The following is a 17729-nucleotide window of genomic DNA, read 5'->3' as shown; positions in this document are numbered from 1 at the left end:
GTAAAGGTGGTCTCTAATACTGACCTGAGGGTCTGAGATCATGAATTTCCAAACAAAAAGGTGGCATCGTCATCCTTGGATTCACCCTGAGGAGTCAGAGCAGCAGCTGGCAATGACTTGAGCCTCTGTAGGAAGCACTGGGGAGCCCTGCACAGGAAGGCTGCCCACAGATCTGCCTTTGCCACCCTCCTGAGCAGAGTGTGTGGCACATCTGGAGTCCCTGCTGCCACAGAAAGGAGCTGCAGCATCATCCTGCAGCAGGTGATGAGAATTGAGGTGTCTCTCCCCCTGCACTGCCAGGTTACTGCCTCTCTGCATCACCCGTGTGCAGAAGCATTCCCAGCATCCGGCAGAGCTCTGCCTTCATCCCGGGAGCTGGGCACGCACAGGGTGGGGGAGCGCAAACAAGATGCAAGCAGTCAGTCTGGCTTCTGGATACCACGGTGTTCCTGAGCAGGCAGGGAGATTTCGGGTGAGAGGCAAGAGGATGGGACATGGAACATCGACAGCCAGAGGCAAAGACAGTGAGAAACCCCAAAGCACCTCCTGTGCAATCAGAGGGAACCGAATGTGCAGCAACACAGTCAGATGTGCAGTAGGAGGGGTGGGAAGTTCAACTGCGAACATTTTCTAGGGGAAAACCAGGATTTGTGTGTTTGAAATGCACTGTAGGGAAAATTTCATTTTGATAACATTCCAATTTTCTGCTGGAAAACCAGCCAGAAGGCGGCTGGGCTTCAGCTGCCTGCACATGGTGTCCCAGGAGATTGGACAACTTGTCCTTGGGGACTTCCAGTCCCCTGGGGCTGCCACATAGCAGGGGCTGGAAAGCACCTCAGAGGGATGGTCACTGCTTGGGGATTTCCTGCACTTCTTCACCTCAGGGGATGCTGGAGCCTGGGCCTGGTGATGGAGAAATGGAGATGGAGCACATGGGGGAACATAAGCAGCCCTCGGTGCCCCCCACCACACTCCGCCCGACAGCCTGGGTGCCCCTGAGAAAGCTCCCCGGTGGGATGGGGCTGCCTGCCTGCACACAGCAGAGCTGCCAACAAGAATGTCCCCCTCAGTCTCCAGGGTCTCTTTGGGAGCCCTGGGACACACCCAGGATCTCCATGGTGGAGTGGTGGTTGGTGCCTGTGCAGCACCTGCTCGAGCAGAAACCATCCCACCATTTGGAGGGGCTGGAGGGGCCAAATTCCCCGGGAAAGGGGCCACAGGAGCTTCTCCAGGTGACTGTCTGTCCCCAGCAGAGTCCAGGGGGTGACAGGCCCCTCTGGTGGGCAGAGGTGCCACGGCTGTGCCCTGTCAAGGGAGACTGAGATCTCCAGGCATTTCCAGCCTCTTGGAGCTGCAGTGAAGCTGAAACAGGGGGAGGAAAAAGGGGTCGATGACAAATGAGGTGCTCTGGAACTTGTAACCCTTCCAGAGACAAAACCAGGACGTTGTTTTCACAGTGATGGATGCAGAAGTTCCCATCTCTGACACCCACCTTCGGGAGGAGGCAGCAAACATCTCCTTTGGGTGCATGCCCCAGCCTCCTGTCCCCTCACAGGAGCACAGAGCATCCCTGGTGTCCCAGCCCTGCTCTGCCCCAGCCAGGGGTGGATCTGTCCCTTGCAGTGGATGAGGCCTGGGGCATCTCAGTGCTCAGCACCTCACCCTGCTGCTGGGAAATGTTCATGTTTCTGCAAAGCTTCAGGAGCTCCAGGGGCTCTCCAGTCTGTGCAGCTCCACATGAATACCTTGGGAGGACAGGAAATGGAGAGTGGCTTTCCAGTCTGCCAGATGGGTCTTTTGAAGACACCAAACACGATAAATGAGATGTGCACAGCCTTGGGAGGAGCTTTGGAGGAGCTGAGCAAAGAAACAAAGCCCAGGCTGGCCCAGTGGTGACAGTGTGGCATTTAGGGGCAGCAGCTGAGTGGCACCAGCCTTGGTGCTGCTCTGGATGCCCTCAGGAGGCTGGAGGGGGGAGCCTGGCTGGGCTCCAGCATCACCAGAACAGAGAAGTGATGGGTGACAGCTCAAAAACATCCAAAACACGGGAATGTGGTGACAAGCCTGCCCCCCTGGGAGCCATGCCCTCCTGTCGTGTGTGATTGATGTTTCATAGAAGATCCAAATTTTGTTGCTGAGGACAGAAAGAAAGATTGATTACACAAGTTCTGTTATGAAACCAGCCTAAAAAAACCCCAACCATGATGAGACAACACCAGTTTTGGAGAAAACACTGCTTTTATCTCATCTCCTTCCCTGAAGGTTCCTGCCATGTACTCACAAGTCAGCGCCTCTGGAAAGCACAGACTCACAGGGGCTTCCTAGAAAGGCAAACACACGGGTGGGGCTGCCTGCTGTAAAGGGTCATGGGATCACAGAAGCACCTATCCAGGGCTGGTCTTGCTGAGTCCACAACACCTCCCACAGGCAGAAACACTTTCCCTGCCTTCGCCCTCTTGGCCTGAAACCCAGCTCAGGTGCAGAGGTGTGTCAGAGACAGAAGAAATGAATCCCTGTCCCCTGGGGCTGGGGAAGGTCATCCCTGGCACCTCCTGGTGCCCTGCCAGCAGATGTGGGAGAGCCTTCCAGAAAGGCTGAGGGACACCAGTGCCAGAGTTCTGGGAAAGGAGGGACCCACAGGCACTGGGGTACTACCACTCATTTCTGCCAGACATCAGAAATAAACCTTCCTGGGCTTGAAGGCTGGGAAAGCTTCCAGGGGTTCCTTTTCTTGGCCCAGAGCACTCCAATCAAGGAAAATGGTTTTGGGAGGCAGAGCTCACACTGTGTCACTTGTCATCGGGGTGGCTGCCTGGAAAACGTGCTGAGCCCAGCTCCCAAAGCTCAGCGTCACCCATTTCTCACTGCCTGGGCTTCAAGTGACTCAGTACAACCAGAGCTCACCAGGAATGAGCTCTGAACACAAACCTGCATCACCTGAAGCATGAAGGGAAGGCCTGGCCTTTCCTTCAGTGGCCACACCTGGGTGAGCAGCCCCAGGAGCTGCACCTGGCACCGACCCAGCCCCTCGGGAGGAGCACCGGTTGGGATGAGGCTGTGGCAGCCATCCAGATGTGGTGGGAGCACAGCTGGCGGGAGCAGAGCCCTGCACTCCCATGGTCCTGTTTTACCGGGTCAGTGCTCAGCTGATGGTGCTGCCCTGGGCTGGGGAGGAAGAGGTGGATCCCAGCACCGAGCAGGGACACATCCCAGTAGGGCAAACCTCCCATTCCTCCAGGGAGCAAAGGGAATCGGGCCCAGCAATGGAGAAAAGCAATCCAGTCTGGAGCTGGGGCTTCCCTTCACCTCACCACAAAATTCCTTGTTGCCCAGGAGTGTCACTGCTCTGGCTCACAGCCTCTGGCCGGCCCTGCCCGAGGCAGGGATTTGCTGCTGAGCTACAGCATGGGTGGCTCTTAGGGTTCAAGAGCAAAGGGATAAAGGGCTTCTCCTTCTGGCTCCCCTTCCCAGAGACTCCTGGGCTGTGTGAGCCCGTGGCTCTCCTCCACCCCTCCAGGCACGGGGAAGGAATGGAGATTTCCCTAAATGCTCTCCTCTCCCTAAGCGGGGAAAGCATCCTAAATCTTTAAACGTTTTTGTGAAGGTGCCTTTTACCCTGCGGCCAAAACAGGATCCAGGAGCTCAAAACCCGGGGCTGAGGGTCAAAGCCACAATGGTTTGGAGATGACCACGAGAAATTTTCCTCCCCCTGCCTGGACCGAGGTGATGCCTCTCATCACGGATGTTTCTGTGCTCCAGCAGCCTCTGCGGGGCACTTCCGAGCTCTCGGGGGTGACACACGGGCTGTGACGGGCCGGCTCTGCTCTGGGGTGGTTTCTAAACCCGGGGCAGTGATTCGGTGGCCACCACAGCCCGGACATCTGCTTCAGCAGTGCCGGCACTCTTCGGACCTTTCTGCAGTCAGCGAGCACCTCCTGCCCACAGCCTGCCAGGGGACTGCTGCCCGCTGTCCCCGCTGTCCGTCCTGTCCCTCCTGTCCCCGCTGTCTGTCCGTCCTGTCCCCGCTGTCCGTCCTGTCCCCGCTGTCCCTCCGCCGCTGTCCCTGCCGGCTCTGGCAGCTGCCTGGTGCCATCTCGTGGTTCAATCCCTCCTTCGGAGCATCCCTGTTTCAGTCCTGCTTCCGATCTTCCCCTAGAAAGGCACAAACCCCTCCGGGACTGGTTTTTCCCGGCTTTCCCCGTGTCCTTTCCCAGGCTGTGGCAGGGTGAGGTTCAGAAGGAGCCGAGCCCTGAGTGCCCCTCCCGCCCCTCCGGGGGTGCTGCCTTTACACCTCCACCATGCCCCGTTCCCACAGGAGAACCTCTCGCTGTGCTTTTTTGCTCCCAGGATGGCCGGGCTGGACCCTCCTGCCCTCACCCCGGGCCAACCCCGCCTTCCAGGGCAGCTCCGGGGAGAAGATGGAAAATGCAGCAGCATTCCATGGAAAAGGTGAACATCCCCGAGATCCACAGAGAGCATCCACAGAAAGGGGAGGGCCCTGTGCGTCCACGTTAAAAGCGGCTTCATTGAGGGAAAGTTGTCTCTGTAATAATTCCCCCTCCCCCCACTCCCCTGTTCCGTGCGGAGCCCCGATTGCCCTCCTGGGCTGTCCAGGTCCCAGCGTTCCACAGGAACTGGAGCACAGGGCTCCAGTGCCCTTTGCTGGGTCAGATGGCAACTGGGACTGTAGTTACCTGAATAGTGGCTGTATGAGAATGTGAGGAGCTTTCCTGAATCCCAACCAAAAGTTCCCTTCAAGCCTTAAAAGGAGAAAACAATTCCCACTGAGAACCTGTTCCGCTGTGTTAATGCCTCTCAATTCTGACAGCCCCCCACCCCCTGCACTCTGCAGGCAGGGTGAAAAAAGCAGATTTTTAACTCTGAGACATCCATTGCATCCCTCAGGGGTAGATCCTGAGAAGCTGCTGGGTTCCAGGAATGATTCTGTGCAGTGACAGCTGACACCACATCACTGCTGAAATGAGTCTCTTTAACAGAACAGTTTCTCAATGGGAATTTTATTCTCCTTTTAAGGCTGGAAGGGAACTTTTGGTTGGGATTCAGGAAAGCTCCTCACATCCCCCCACTGTTTAGAGAGGGTTTGCTTTGACTGTGCAGGAAAAATATCCTAAAGTTCACATGGAGCAATGACTTGATCTGGCTGCACTAATTAGCTTAAATGACCAACCCATTTACCTTGAGTTTTGCTTTGGCTTGTGTTTCTCAGTTATTGTCCTGGGAAGTTCAACTTCACTGTGTTTGGTTCGATGGGACAGCAATGAAGCGTTCATTGATTGGCAGCACACGTCAGACTTTGTACTAAACACATGATTTCTCCCCAAGTGAAAGAAACATTCCATCTCTGTGGGTAAGAAGAACAATTTTTAGATCTCACCAAACAGCAATTTCTTTTTCTCTCTGTGTGTTATTTTCAGAAAAAAATATTATTGCTGTATTTGATTCCCATACTCGGTCAGGAGCTGCATTCAAATGAAAATTTGGTTCCGAGTACTGAGCAATGATGTGTTTCACCAGAAAATGAGAGAGAATATTCTGGACATACACAAGCATTGCCAATATGTGTGATTTCATCTGAAATGGCCGAATTTGGAGTCCTCATTATCCAGGGGTATCAAAGGAACGGAACTGCAGCCACCTGCCCTGCTCCCACCCACCCGAAGGGGTCAGGGGGATTCAAAACCTCTCTGTGCTCACCAAGGGCACTTTGTTGGGGAGGGATTTTGGGGAGCTGGGATGAGCAGCACCTCCAGCACGGGGTTTGCAGAGACCCAGACCCAGGCAGAGCCCCAGAGCCCAGCATGGGGCTGGGGGGAGCTGGGGAAGGGGCTGGAGCCCCAGGAGCGGCTGAGGGAGCTGGGAAAGGGGCTCAGCCTGGAGCAAAGGAGGCTCAGGGGGGACCTTGTGGCTCTGCACAAGTCCCTGACAGGAGGGGGCAGCCGGGGGGTCGGGCTCTGCTCGCAGGGAACAGGGACAGGAGGAGAGGGAACGGCCTCAGGCCGGGCCAGGGGAGGCTCAGGGTGGACATTGGGAAAATTTCTTCACTGAGAGGGTGACCAGGGCCTGGCACAGCTGCCCAGGGAAGGGGTGGAGTCCCCATCCCCGGAGGGGTTTTAAAGCCCTGTGGATGTGGCACCTGGGGACGTGGGGCAGTGGTGCCTGGGTGGAGCTGGTTGGACTCGATGGCATTAAAGGTCTGTTCCTACCTGAATGATTCTGACATTCCCTGTCTGCGTGGGGGCACTTGAAACCCTCTTTAAGATTCAGTGGGATTCATCCCCGCCGAAGCCCCAGGTTCTGTCACTCAGGAATGGCAGTGATGGGCTCCTCCTGCCCCCTCTGATGTTCACTGACTGAAGGAGAAACTTCACTTCTCCCCTCATTCCACCTCCCACACGTCAGTGTGAGGCTGAGCAAGAACCAATGGCTCTCCTTGGTGCTTATTTCCACATTAGGAAAAAAAAAAAAATGAAGGCAACAGCCTCCCAATCCTGCAGAAGCTGCATTTTCTGACATCGGGTAAATACAAATGCCAAAATTAATTTCTCTGGAAAGAATGAGCAACACACGATCCTACAATGTTATAACAGAGAATTACTTGAACTTGAGAGGCAGTGATGGCTCTTACTCTCTCATCTAGAACTAAAATCAGCTCCTTTTAGCTCAATGAACCTGGAGGAGGATCCATTGATAGATCCATTCAGTTGTTTGAAGGTTAAAAGGCAGCAGAGCAGCCAAGCCAGACTTGTTCCTTTAAAAACTTATGCAAAGCACCCAATTGAAATAAATCTGATTGAAGCAAACTCTCTGCTGTGCCCTTTGTAGCTGCTGTCCTCCTTCAGCACCCTGAAAGCTGGAAAAGCGCCACCACGGGTCTGTGCCACAGGAATCTTCCCACAAAGACAGTCCAGGATGAGGTGACCCCTCAGGATGAGCTGACCCTTCGTGCCAGCATCAGCCTTGGAGCCGCCTCTTGTAACCAGTTTCTGTCTGCCCTTGGGCGAACAGGACCCTGCCTGGGGGTGAACAGGATGCTCTGCCCTGGTACCACTGCCAGGGGGTCAGTCCCTCCCCACATGGGCAGTGCCCAGGCAGTGCCAGACCACCAGGAGTGGGTGTCCCCTGAGCAGACAGAGCACCTGCAGGTTGGGAGCTCCCTCCCCACTGGGGCACTCCCACGCCTGGGTGCTCTCCTGGAGCCCAGTTCAGGGGCATCTCTCCCAGTTAACCATGCCCAGGGCAGGGTCCCCACTGCTGCTGGCACAGCTCTGACCCAGGAACACCCCTTGTGCCGCACATGGAGCACACAGCACATGTTCCCCACGTCAGCTCCTCGAGTGGAGAACAGATGTTCTGGGTACTTAAATAGAATCTGTTAATTTGCTGTGACTTACAACTGATGCAATTTAAAAAAAGATTCCCCAAGCACTGCAGCACTCAGCGTCAGGAGGCGTCGCAGCTCATCGATCACCCGAGTGGGAACGCACAGTTACTCTGCTGTTAATCTTCATAATCACCCTCAGGCTGGCAAATGTGCCATGGAGAACCAACAGCTGCTGCCTCCATCACCTCTTTGGTGGTTTCTGGTTCATTTGGAGGTGGGTCCTGGAGCTCCAGAGAGCATCAGCAAGTCCCAGTCCTAATTCCCAGTGCCCCCTGACCAGCACGTCCCTGTGACCCCCCGTGCCTGGTGCAGTCAGGCTTCTGAGCCCAGATCCCTGTGCCCCTTTGGGCTCTCACCACGAGCAGCTGCCAAGGGCCTTGTCCTGGGGAGGAGCCCAGTGCCCACCCAGCGCCCTAAAGCCTCTGTTCCCCTGGGTGAAACCAATCCCAGCTGGATCTGCTGGTGCAGGCAGGATCCCCGAGCAGAGCCTGGCACTGGCGTTCAGGCTGCCCAGCACAAACACCCAGCTGGGCGAAACCTCCTGGTGGGGTGACCCCAAACCCAAGGGACAGCCCCAAACCGAGGGGTTCAGGGCCTTTTTGCTGCACACAAACATCCCCCAGAGAGACAGGAGCAGCTCACGGCCCCGGCAGCTGAGTGTGGGACAGAGGATGCTCTGGGAAATGCTCCAGGGAGAGCTCTGGGTGTCCAAGGGCTGTGGTGTTCTCCTGCTGCCAAGTTCATAGGGCTGTGAACTGCCAGAGGGCAGGGCTGGATGGGAGATTGGGAAGGAATTGTTCCCTGGGAGGGTGGGCAGGCCCTGGCACAGGGTGCCCAGAGCAGCTGGGGCTGCCCCTGGATCCCTGGCAGTGCCCAAGGCCAGGCTGGACATTGGGGCTTGGAGCAGCCTGGGACAGTGGGAGGTGTCCCTGCCCATGGCAGGGCTGGCACTGGATGGGCTTTAAGGTCCCTCCCAACCCAACCCATTCTGTGATTCTGTGGGATCCATCAGACACCACTGCTGGGATCCAGGTCACTTCCATGGATGTTTTCCCTCCTGTGGGACAGCACATCAGCACTGTCCCAGTCACAAGCTTGAAATACAGAAAATATAGAAAACCCCAGACACTTTTTTTTCCTAAAGGTTGTTTTATTGTAAAACCATAAATACAACACTGACATGAAAATCCTCAAGCAACGGATGCTTTCTTACAGTTACAGTTTGTCTTCTGCCTTGGCATCAATTCTGAAAAGAATGTTGCAGAAACATGTCTCTAAGGTATTTCCAAATAACCGAGCTCTGGCCTGGAGCGCTCGGCCCCTTTGGAAGCTAAGTGGAACTATTCCTCCTCTCTCGTGGAATATTTCCATTCAGACAGCAACAGACTTGTAAAAACAGCAACATTTAAACACCTTGATTTTTTTTTCTTTAATAATCCTTTTAATTTGACGTCAGTCTAAGTTTCAAACAGCACTGAATTTATTTAGCTGAAAAAAAAAACCCAGAACAAAACCAAAACAAAATCCTAAAAGAAAAAAAAAAACAAAACCAAAAACCTCAGAACTTGAGTTGGCCTCAAGCGTTCGCATATCACAATGAAAATCAGCAACTCAACCCCGTGCAATATTGCTCTCTAGTGAGTCATTTGATCCACACCAACAATACATGAGACTTCAAACAGGTTTTGTTTTGTTTATTAACACAGCAAGTGTGACATTAGATAACCTTTTAAATACAGTACATGGTACAGCGCGGGGCCAGCTGCCCGCACGTTTCCCGTTATGAAGACAAAGCCAGCGGTGGCGGTTTATAAAAATATTGTGTTGCTACAAAAGTATAAATTAATGCTACCGGTATTAAGAAATATTAAACACATAAAACTTATAAGGATTAAGAAAAATATTCATTAATACCTGTAGAAAACTCTGGCCTAAAAAAGATATTTTTTGTATATTTTTTGTATATTTTTTTTGTATTTTTTAAGATGACATGGTCGCACTCGCAGCGCGGGTGCTCTGTGGTATTGCCTAGAACATCTGCATCTACAGAAAGGAAGGAAATGCACACGAGTTACTGAGGGCAGGGAGGGCCAGGAGGGCCAGGAGAACATTAAATCCTTTGCCTGATGAAACAAGAATTCAGCTCCCAGGAGGAGGTTTGGGAAATGGAACGTACGAGCGAGGAACAGCTTCTCTTTTCAGACTGGCTGCCAACAAGGACCTCCCGATGTTTGGTTGTCACCATGACACTGTCTGGCTACGGCGTGGACCACAATCCTCACGGCCTGGGCAGAGCGTTCCCCCCACTGACAGCCTGGGCTGTCACCTGTCACCACTGTGCAGCTCATCCACTACCAGCTTGCCTTTAAAGGATTCAAAAAAAGGAGTATTAAAGTACCAGTAAGTTTCAAGGGACCATGGAAAACAGCTCCTAAGACTGCTGCTCCTTCCAGAACACTTCTCCCTCCTTGAGTGGGAAGATCCTTCTACACAGCAAGGGGAAAAGTTATTCCCTCTCCCACCCTGCAGCTTGCTGGAAAAAACAACCCCAGCCTATCCACAGACACTGTGGAGACTCCACGAGAACCCCCGTGAGGTGAGAACAAGGATTCAAGGCCAGTGAGGCTGGAAGTGTCTTTTTAAGGGACTTTGGTTGTAAAAAGCAAGGGTTGGACACATCTGTGCTCACCAGCTCCACCCTACAATATTCCCATCGTTAAGGCTGAGCTGCTCACCCAGGTCCCGCTGTCCGGGATGCTACAGAAAATCCTGCCAGTCATCATTCCTTGTTTCAGGAGCTAAGAATTCCAACTCAGCTGCCTAAGGATGAGGAACCCCTCAGGGTCTATGGATACACCGTTGTCTATGTGAGCAAAACTCTCCCGTCGAGTTACAAACAAAGGACTCTTAACAGGAAACAAACCTTAACTAAGCAGCCAAACTAAACCCGAAATTAAACAGAAATCCCACAAACATTCAAGAGATAAAATTAAATTTCAGGGCAACCCACTGTCATTGGTTCACCATTTCTGGCCTAGCGTAAGCAGACTGTCCCCAGGCCTGTCCCACACGGGGCTGAGCTGGGCCCCGCGCTTTGCTCAGGGACGCTTCCCGGAGCCCCAGGGAGGTGACGGAGCCGTGGCACGGGGACAGGCCCCACACACGGGAACAGGGAGTTCTTATTGCTACAGTGACAGCTTCACATCTGACACGGGGCACGGGGCTCGGCCAGCGGTTCTGGGCATTCCCAAGGGATCCCACGGACCCGAGATCACGGTGTAGCACAGCAAAAGCTCAGCAGAAGCAGCAAAACATTGAACACTCTCCCCCATCTCGGCAGGGTAAGGCCTGGCAGGACATTTGCTCCTCGACTGGCGGTTCCCCCTGTGCTGCCTCCCTCCGGGATGGAACCCAGCTAATGGATATACTGAGAGCTGGGAAGGGCTTGGTGCTGGTGAGGGGTGGGAGGATGGGGAGGAAAAGGTTCTGTGAACCCGCCTGGAGGGTTCTGGGCAGGAACCTGGCACTTCCCACCTCTACACCCAGTTCCTGTTCTCTTGGCAAGGCCCAGCCTCATGTCTCATGGAGTGAGCTCCACTCTGCAGCCTCGTCTTCAATGACAGGGCTCAAAACACATTCCCCTCCTCCCAGAGGAACAGAGTTCTCCCCTCGAAGAGGTTTCCCAGAATCTGCCTTTAGTATCTTTTTTATTTTCCCCCCATTACTCCTCACTACTCCATAGGGAACAACTCGTCCCTTCCTGTGTGAATGCTCACAGGAGCTCCTGCCTCTCCCTCAGCCAGAGAGGTGCAGAGATCCAAGCCTTTCCTCAGCACAGAGCAGCACTCCCAGCCTTGCAACACCTTCCTGGCTGCTCTTTTAATGCCTTTTGGTTCACTGGTAACATGTTGCTGCCTAGAAATGCCCAGGACACTGTGGGAGCAGCAGGAGGGTCCAGTCCCCTGTCCTGTGCTCACCATGGCCACAGTGGAACTGGCCCCTCTGAGCAGACTCGGCCACCAACACAAACGTTTTTGGTAATTCCTTCCCATGCTAAACTTTCTGGGTTATTGCAGCCAGTTGGAGAAAAACCACCCAACTCACCTGAGCCATCTCACTGAACACTCCAACGCCACCATTTAGAGCTCAAGCCATTTCTAGAAGTGTTTCCCCTCTATTTTCAGTCATTCCCAAGTTTTGAGAGCATCTGCTGCAAATTCATTTGCTAAATTCACATGAGGGCCATGACTCCCTGAGCTGCTGCTGGACATCACCTCTGCCCAGCAAGCACAGATAAACCAGTGCAGGTGGTTTGTGTGGACGCTTAAACCAGTTCAGCTCAAGGTTAAACTGGCTTAACCAGCAATGAATGAACAACTGAGTTAGACAAAACCTGAGCCCACAGTCAGCTTTCACAGAAAGTTTTGCAGATTGCACCAGTTCAAATCCAGCCAAAGCAGTTTCCTTAGCACAGACAGAGAGCTTGGACAGAAAGGGAAGTTCACCTCCACCTCAACTCGACCCAGGTGTGAGACACCAAGTCCATCCTGCAAGCCAAACACAACCACAACCACTGCCTACTGAGAGACACAGGAGACAAATCCTTCCTGACCTGGCTGCTGCACCCACACAGAAACAACCTCCTGAAGAGCTCTGCCTCTATCCCACTCTCTTCAGCAACAAGGACATTCAGACAGGCCCTTCCCTCTTAGAGTTCACCTGGTGGTGCTTGTTCCCCACCTGCAGGTCAGAACGCTCCCAAAGCAAATTGTGGAGTCAGAGAAGTCTGCAAAGTCAGCAGCAGGAACAGGTAAATGCCTGGAGGCCACACACCATTTCTGCATCCTGGCACATTTCACATGGGAGATTAAAGGAAAACAACAAGCAGAAGGCAAATTCCCAACATGACCCACCAGAGGGTGATCCCAGTTCTGAGGACTTCTCCCCCCAGCTGGAAGAGAGCAGAACCTCACAACAGCCCTGGCCAAACTCAGAGCCTCTCCTGTGCAGTCTCCCACCCCAGGACCAGCAGTGCTCCTACAACAGCCCTGCTGCTCCACAGAGCAGGAACAGAGCAGCTGGGGTTGGAGCAACCTGGCAAACAAGAACTTCCCAATTTCAGACCATGGTCAAGTATTTTTGCTCCTTAGAATGTGAATTCAAGCCTTGAAGACGGAAGGAGGAAGAGGAGCAAAAGCTTGGCATTTAAGGTAAATACATGTGCTACGGATGTGCTTCTCTGCTTTTACTGAAGCCTAAGTGACCAGAGAAAGAGAGCAGACCCAGCAGGAACAGCTCCTCTGAGCTGAGCACCTGCAGCCGTGTTCCAGAGTCAGGAAAAGCTGCACCTTCTTCCACCGAGTCTCTGGAGAAGGGGCTGCCCAAGCAGCTCCTCTCCTCACCCACTTCTGAGAATGCTCCATTTTAGGCCTTCAGGTTTTCTCTTGCTTTTCCAGCTGTTGAGTTTTTAAGTCTTTGGGAGAATCTCATCTACCCGACATCACTGCTTAACATCCATCATTAGTGCAACTACAACCGAAGTTGCCTTGGAGGGGCAGTTTTTGGGATGGGGGAGAGGGCCAGTCCATCCCTCTCTTTGGTCAGCACCACAAGAAAACCCCAAGTCTGGTGCCAAACCCACAGTGTGAGAAGGAAAAGGGGAGGTGGGATGGGAGGTAGGGGTGCTGCGCCCTTCCTGCCTGCATGTCCTGACTCTGCACCACAGTCCTGCTCACTGCTGGGCACAGTTCCCTGCAGTTTACCCCATTCTCAGTTCCAGGGACTTACAGCTGGGCTAACTCTACCTTGCCCACTTCCCACCCTCAATGCCTTGCACAGACAAGACGAGCCCGAGTTTGCAAACCCCACAGAAATCATCTACGTGTCCCTTAGCAAAGGAGGGCTGGGGGTTGGAGCTGTCTTTCCAAAGGAATGCAAGGGCTTTGCACGTTCCCCTGAGCATCACAGAGCTCTCAGGTGAACCACACAAAAAGGTGTGATGTGCCATTAGGAGAAGGAACTGCCAATCCTGATCCCTGCACCATCAGCTGAGCTGTGTGGTGCCCTCTGTGCCCACAGCTAATCCTGCTTTGGGGACATGCACCAGCCAAGTTTTCCTGCTGTTGGGCACACATCTCACTTAGGGTTCATTTTTGTTTGTCACGTGTTTCTCCTGCCCTGCAAACTGCTGTGCTGCCGTGGGCCCAGCTGGTGGCTGGGCAAGCAGGATTTGTACAGGAGAAAACAAAACCAGCAAGAAGGAAAGCTGGCCTCACAACCAACCCCTCCAGCAGCCACTGCCAGGGAAATCAGGTGTCCAAGAGCCTCTGCCTTGGCAGCTCCTGTTCATGTGGCAGGCTGTGTGCTTTAGGCAAAAACTGAACATTTGGGGAGACAATGGTTTTGGCCTGGTGGCAGTAACAGTGCTGAGAGGTCAACCCAAACACCAGCCTCAAGGCAATGGAAGGCTGAAGCGGCTGGAAAGGGCAAGAGAGCTGGTGCCAAGGTCTGTCCTCATGAGCCTGGCGTGGGGAAGGGTCCAGCGTGCAAACTGTGCCCCTGAGTCCCGTGGCAGTGCAGGCATCAGGGAGTGCCCGTGAGGTTCAAGGCATCTGCACACAAAGCCTGAGAGATTGGGTTTGCTATCTCTCATGTCTTGGAACTTGCACCTTCTCTTACAGCAGAGCTGGGCAGGTGGGATCCTGGTTTAACATCTGGTCAGCAGCAGCACTTCAGAGAGGGCCCCCAGTCTCCCCCTGCACTTTCAGCCAGCAGCAAACTCCCCTTCAGTGCTGCTGAGGGGCTCCAGCTGCTCCCAGCAGGCCAGTCCCTCCTCCTGACCCTCCCATGCCACTGGGACTGCAGCTCCAGAGCTCCTGGAAGCAGGAGAGACGGCTGAAAAAAACGAGAATTTGCTGCAGTGTTCCTCCAGGAGACAAGTCCCAGGGGTGAAAAATGCACAGTTTGGCACCAGAGGCTGGGAATTGTCCAAGAGGCACCAAACCTGACAAAGCCTGTCCAGCAGCCCAGGAGCTGTGCCTGCAGGAGCTCTGGCCTTGGGGACAGCAGAGTGACTGAGATGGTTTGGGGTTATGGGGATCTCGAATTGCATTTGGGGTGAGCCAGTTACGTGTGAACGTTTCGGGGCCCGTGGCCTTCCTGGCCAGAACAGGTCAGCAACAGAACAAGTAGTGTAATGCACTGTAGGTATCAAAAAGACATTCGTGCCACTAGAGGAAACCATTCCAAACAAAAATGGGAAGATATTCTTTGCACTCAGTCAGGAGCACTTACATTCAGAAGGATCTTTGAGCCCATGCACTTCTCTAAGCTTCCTTCAAACCCCAGTTTGACAAAACTGGTGAGCTTTGTTCCCCTGAAAAATCATACACCTTGGTTTGCCCTTGGCCTTGGGAAGGGTGGTTTGTGTGTCACTGAGACACTTTTTAACAAAAAACTTTAGGTATGAGGGTTCTCTGGCAGACCTGGCGAGCTCACTGGTGGCCCATAGCCACCTGTGCTGTTACCATTTGCTTTTCCTGGTTTCTAGGCTTTGCCACATAAACAACTGCTGTGGTTCCCATAAGAATATTATTTAACTGCAAATAGGCTACTCTAGAACAAGTTTGAGAACACCTGATGTACAAAATTCACAGAAAAGCTAATTAACACCGGGAGTTCAGAAAAGAAGTTCTGCTGTAAAAAAATACAAAGCCAAGAAACGTAACAACTACTGACAGCTTCTGCCATGAACCATTTCTCTCAGTTTGAAATCAAACTTATAATCACTTGCTGCCATGTCAAACTCAAAACTGGGAGTAGAGACAGAGGAGAACTTTTGGTTTTTGGATAAAAAAGGATATGTAAAGATTAAAAATAAAATTAAAAATCAAAAACCTTAAAGCCTCCCTTCCTGATTTCTAAAGATACCGGTGTTGATGGAACACAGCTGCCCTGATTCGTGCACCGTGCCAAGAAGGCTGCAGCCAAGTGCCCTCAAGGTGTACAGTTATTCAAAGGAGCAAAGTCCAGTGCAGAACTGGTCAATGGAGTCTGATTATCCATGGCAAGATGGCCCAGGGGACAAGAGGAAAGGTGGGGTGGAGGAGAAACAAAAGAAACTTCAAGTCACTTTAGATCTCAGCTGCCTGAAGACTTTAGAACATCAGCCTCCCATTCGTCTGCCCACTTGAAAACATTAGAAAGTCTGTCAAGTCCACACACTATCTATGGAAAGCAGCACGTTCCTGGCAGAGGGCTGTCTCTCTCCCGTGCTCAGCTTTCCTTTCAAACTTAATTTTATATATATTTATATTTTTATATATATATAAAAAAGCACTTGGTTTCCAGGGGCATTCATAATGAGGTCCACAGTGTTTAGAACTTAAATTTCTTTTTCTTTGTTTGGAACAGTGTTTTAAAGTTTTGTTTTAATTAAAGACAGTCTTAAAGCATGTTGGACTTCAAAAACATGAGTTTGTTCATGTCTTCTGGACTGAGTAGCCGCCTCCTTTTGATCAAGAGCGCCTGCTCACACATATTTACACATTCGCTCCTGGCACCCACAGCAGGCACTGCTAAGAGCCAAAAGGCCAGCTTGGCTAGTTTTGTATGCTTTTGGGTAACACACGACCAGTACTGAAACAGGTCAGGGGTGGCCTGGAAGAGAGGTTCTTGCAAATAATCATAGACTTCATTTTTCCCGAACCAATCTTCTTCCTGAGCTGCTGTGGCCTCCCCTGCTGCACGAGGCTTCTTGGTTGAAGGTTCAAATTCTGTTTCTTCTGCCCAGGACTCTTTCACCTCATTGATCAGCTCGCAGACCTTGCCAATGATCTCTTCATGCTGGTAGGGCGGGACGGGCCGCAGCTTCTGCTGAGGGTCCAAGATCATGGCTACCTTGTGTGCCGAGTGAACTTTGAAGTTCTCCTTCAGCGCCTCCAAGAAGAGGTGACAGAGTTTGCTGACCACGCCAGCATCGTTGGCTTTGGAAGTGAACAGTTTCTCCAGTTTGACGTAGGTGGGCAGCACCAGCTGCAGCGTGGGCCGGCTCTCGTTGCTCAGCTCGATCACGGCCTGTTTCACCGGCGCCAGGATGGCTGCCAGGTTGCTGAGCAGGTGTTTGTTCAGGTTTTGGATGAGGTTCATCTTCTTGGCCCTGCTGTAGAACTCGCAGATCTGCTCGTAGCGCTCGTGGACGAGCAGCAGGGAGTCGGTGACCGAGTTCCAGCAGGGTGGCGGGGAGGTCTCTTCCAGGGAGCCAAAGGTCTCCTTTGAGAGGCCCGTGGACCCTGCCAGGTCTTCACAGACATTCAGGAGCTCGATCACCTCGTGCATGTTGCGAGCCTGTAGTGTTCTCTTGTTGAGCACGCTCTGCACCACCGAGTTCAAGGCACAGGCCGAGCAGCGCAGGCACATGCCCGCCTTGGAGAACGCCGAGGAGTTGACCTTGCAGTCTGTCACGTACACCGTCCTGATCTCTGACATCACAAACTCCGACAGCACGTTCTGCACCCAGTGGTGGATAAAATCACCATTGTCTCGAAGGTCTACACCCTTAATGCCCAGGACGTAGCTCTTGATGTGGTTGCCTTCCACCTGGTAGGCGGTGAGGATGTAGCAGGAGTCGGGGCCGACGCTCTGCGAGTGGCAGGTGACCCCGATGCCGAGGCAGGCGTTGCTGCCCAGGGCGCAGGTGACTTTCACCTTCACCTGGTTGTACATCCGAGGCAGGTGCTTCAGAGCCAGGGTGTTGAAGTTGCCCAGGATCTCGGTGACGGAGAAGGCACCGTAGCGAGCGCCGCTGTCCACCAGCGTCTGCGCCAGCTTGATGAACTCCTTGCCGCTGACCACACTGAGCGCCCCGAGGTCGGTGCACATCACCCGCAGCAGCCTCTCGGCGATGTTCTGCCGCTCCTTCTCCGGGATCGCGCTGTTCCCCACGGAACCGCTGGCCGACGCTGCAGGGAAACACAAGCGGGCACAGAAAGGACCAGATCAGCACCTCTGCAGCAGGAGAGAGCTGGGGGCAAGGCACAAAACAATTCTCAGAGACCCCCAAAGAGGCAGAACAAGCCCAGATGATGGAAGAGACAACCCCAACCTTGGAGTTGTTCCCCCAAGGTTTCCGGACAGAGGAACCTCCAGAGACAGGCCCTGCTCTTGCTCAGAGCAGCAGGGAGCTGATCTGCATCCTGTCCCTGGTGTGGGGATGGTCACAGCTCAGCCCAGGTGGAAAGATGGACAGCAAATCACAGAATCATGGAATGGATTGGGTTGGAAGGGACCTTAAAACCCATCCAGTTCCACCCCTGCCATGGGCAGGGGC

At 53.2% G+C, this 17729-nt stretch overlaps 1 protein-coding gene across 7 annotated transcripts in view; it reads right to left on the bottom strand.

Annotated features, from left to right (window-relative positions):
• Positions 1–9069: 9069 nt before the first annotated feature.
• The window catches only part of ZNF618 (zinc finger protein 618), a 132396-nt gene continuing 123736 nt past the window's right edge, over positions 9070–17729 (bottom strand). For all 7 annotated transcript variants that reach the window (XM_039561822.1, XM_039561823.1, XM_039561824.1 and 4 more), the window contains one exon: positions 9070–17361. In XM_039561822.1, coding sequence (XP_039417756.1) covers positions 15848–17361 — 1514 coding nt within the window. In that variant the 3' untranslated portion in view covers positions 9070–15847. The remainder of the gene's footprint in view (positions 17362–17729) is intronic.

This window comes from Corvus cornix, chromosome 17, assembly GCF_000738735.6.
Source record: "Corvus cornix cornix isolate S_Up_H32 chromosome 17, ASM73873v5, whole genome shotgun sequence".
In the NCBI taxonomy this organism is placed as follows: domain Eukaryota; kingdom Metazoa; phylum Chordata; class Aves; order Passeriformes; family Corvidae; genus Corvus; species Corvus cornix.
The sequence above is the reverse complement of the archived record's forward strand: the minus strand, read 5'-3'. Positions and strand labels throughout refer to the sequence as shown.